Here is a 2,684-nt window from a genome sequence, read left to right as displayed (position 1 = left end):
AAGATTGTATTTTATATGAATGGGTGGAATATAATCTCCAGTCCATCAAACACAAGAAAATCAGTCATCAAATCCATAAATTCTAAAATAAAACTTGTAAAGCTATGTATTATTTTCAAGTGGATGACGGAATATTTCACTCTCATACGTGTAGGCGCCATACAACGGTTAGTGGATGGTCGAATTAGCCATATCATATTATTCCCGATCTTTGCTTTAGCTTCTTACGGAATTGTTATATATACCTCTTTACAATTCTACTCCTCTCATCTCACATTTCCTATATTTCAGTATTTGTCTGGAGAAGCGCTGTTTTGAGCAAGGCAATCATATACTCTGCAACAACGATCAGATATTCAATGGAGGAGAGGAGGCCAAGATGCTCTGTGCACCTCAAGTTGGACGTTGTTGGAGCGAAAAATATTGCTCTTCTTGATCATCAATATGGCTGCAAAGGAAGTCTGTTTGTTCGGTATCATCTCAACAAGAAGATCGCTCATGTGAATACGAAGGAGGTCGAGGCTTGCCCAGAGCCACAGTGGGGAGAGACATTCAGCTTGGAATGTGAGGGGAAAGGATTTGATGAAATGTTGTCTAAATCAGAGTCGGTTGTGTTTGAAGTGAGGTGGAGAAGAAGAAGAAGAGGAGCAGAAATATTTGTAGGATCGAAGAGCAAAGTGTTGGGAAGGGCAGAAGTCTCGTGGGACGAGTTGTTGTCATCTCCCACTCCCGCTTTGAAGATTGCAACGTCGGTGACAGTTGCAGGAGCAGAAACATTTCCTCATGAGAAAGTAAGGGAAGAGAGAAGAAGGCGTTTGAGAAGTTTGGAAAGAGAAGAGTGCGGGTGTGGGGGAGAGGTATGCAGGGCAGATTATTATTATTATGAGAGTCACTTGTTGGGTCAAGTTTAAAGGAAATTACAATGATGATGATGATTTTCATTGCCAAGTCCGTAGCTTTTGGCACTCCTGTGATTTCAGGAGAATTAAAGGAAACAGATTGGCGTGGCCAATTTTGCAAGCCCAATGAAATGCATATGGTGGCCAATTGTGTCCCGTGGCTATAAGCTTTCTGAATGTACATTTTACAAAAAAGAATTATTGATTTAAAACTTAATACTAAATGAGGATGTTATCAGCATGAGTTGTATATAATTTGGATACTTAATGGTGCATTCATGTGTTGTTGGCAACCATATTTACATAGGTTCAGAATGTATGAAAAGTGGTTTTTTTTTTTTTTTTTTTTAAATTCAGATTTATGAAAATACAGTGATTTTTTTTCAAATTTTTTTGTTGTTTTTTATTACAGAACATTGAGATCATGAAGAACAAATGTTGAAATTTTCAACAAAATCTGTTGTGTTTTTAATTTTTTCAATTTTTGTCTAAGTTGGGTGCATAGACATGTCCATTTACAAATAGGTTAAAAATAAGTTGTATTAATATAACAATTATTGATTGTATTTAATTATAAAAGTATTTTATTCTAGCTTATAATTATTAAGAATTAATAAAAGTATATGTTTAAAAATAAAGTTAGTGGAAATAAGATTATATCATAAATTTAATAGAGGCTATGTCTGAAATAAAATATATATAGAGAGAAAAAAAGTTGTTGAACAATGAAAGCACTACTATTCAAAGAGGTGGAGTATTCCACTCACTTAGTTTACCTTATATATTTATGAGGTATTGCACACAATACATACTATAATGTTCTTACCTATTGTGTTTATTATAGAGAGTGTTAAATACTTTTTAATCCTTCTCTACCAACAACCTTGAATCTATTGAACTATCAACTATAGTTACACCTTTTCCTCTCACTTATATATTATATCTAATACTATCTATTTATTAGTTCAATAAATTCAATTTTAAATTATTTACATATACATTGATTTAATCTAAAATTTCTAGACAAATTTTTTAAATATTTTTAATTTATTCAAATAAGAGGTTTCAAACACGAATGCGCCTATATCGGGTTGTTAAGACATCTACATTGCGGCCTTCACTAAGTGGTAGCTCTTCATGCCTATGTTGGATCACCTAACAAACCTGAATACCTCAATGATTTCAATTTTCATTTAGAGTTATCTCAAACTAGAACTTACCATGAATAAATGATGATGTAATTTTTAATGATTGCTAAGGAGAAAGGTGGAGTGCAAACACAAAGTAGAGTGTACAGTAAAAAAACCTGGTGTGTGCAAATAAGACTACCTAGTCAACCAAATTGAGTTTTTTTTTCTCTAAAAACCTATAGCCCACCAACCAGTTGATAGCTATGCTAATTTTGGTAGGTTTATGAGTGTATCAATCCTTTGATATTTTCTTTGTTGGTGTAAATAAGTATTTACTTATTACACTTTACTTAAGTTTACTTAGGTCAATGCATTATTTTATTATTTCTTTGGTGAGACACTTAGGAGGTTGCATACTCTTATGAGTTGTCATGTTGACAACACCGGAGTAAGCAACTCTAACTCAGCACATGGTGTCTACAACACTAGAGTTTGCATAATTAACTAAGTTGTCATGTAGACAACACAGTTATTTGCACTCTCATTTTAGCACATGGTGTCTACAATATAATTTTGCGTGCTACACCTTTGTAGACTTATCCTCCCATCATCACACTTACTCCTGTGCTTAATGGAGGATAATCCACTTTTGGTG

General features: G+C 33.7%; 1 protein-coding gene across 1 annotated transcript; it reads left to right on the top strand.

Annotated features, from left to right (window-relative positions):
- The first annotated feature begins 288 nt into the window (after positions 1-288).
- LOC149532422 (uncharacterized) lies at positions 289-1,140 on the top strand. The gene has a single exon (XM_089806278.1). The coding sequence runs from the start codon at positions 360-362 to the stop codon at positions 909-911; it is 552 nt and encodes a 183-aa protein (XP_089662404.1). The 5' UTR covers positions 289-359; the 3' UTR covers positions 912-1,140.
- Positions 1,141-2,684: the final 1,544 nt, after the last annotated feature.

The sequence above is a fragment of the Cupressus sempervirens genome, chromosome 10 (genome assembly GCF_028749045.1).
Source record: "Cupressus sempervirens isolate cs-2001-9-10 chromosome 10, ASM2874904v1, whole genome shotgun sequence".
In the NCBI taxonomy this organism is placed as follows: Eukaryota; Viridiplantae; Streptophyta; class Pinopsida; order Cupressales; family Cupressaceae; genus Cupressus; species Cupressus sempervirens.
This window is presented reverse-complemented; position numbering and strand designations above follow the sequence as displayed.

Coding starts and splice junctions, on each gene's coding strand:
- LOC149532422 (XM_089806278.1), top strand. CDS start 360: ATGGAGGAGAGGAGGCCAAGATGCTCTGTGCACCTCAAGTTGGACGTT.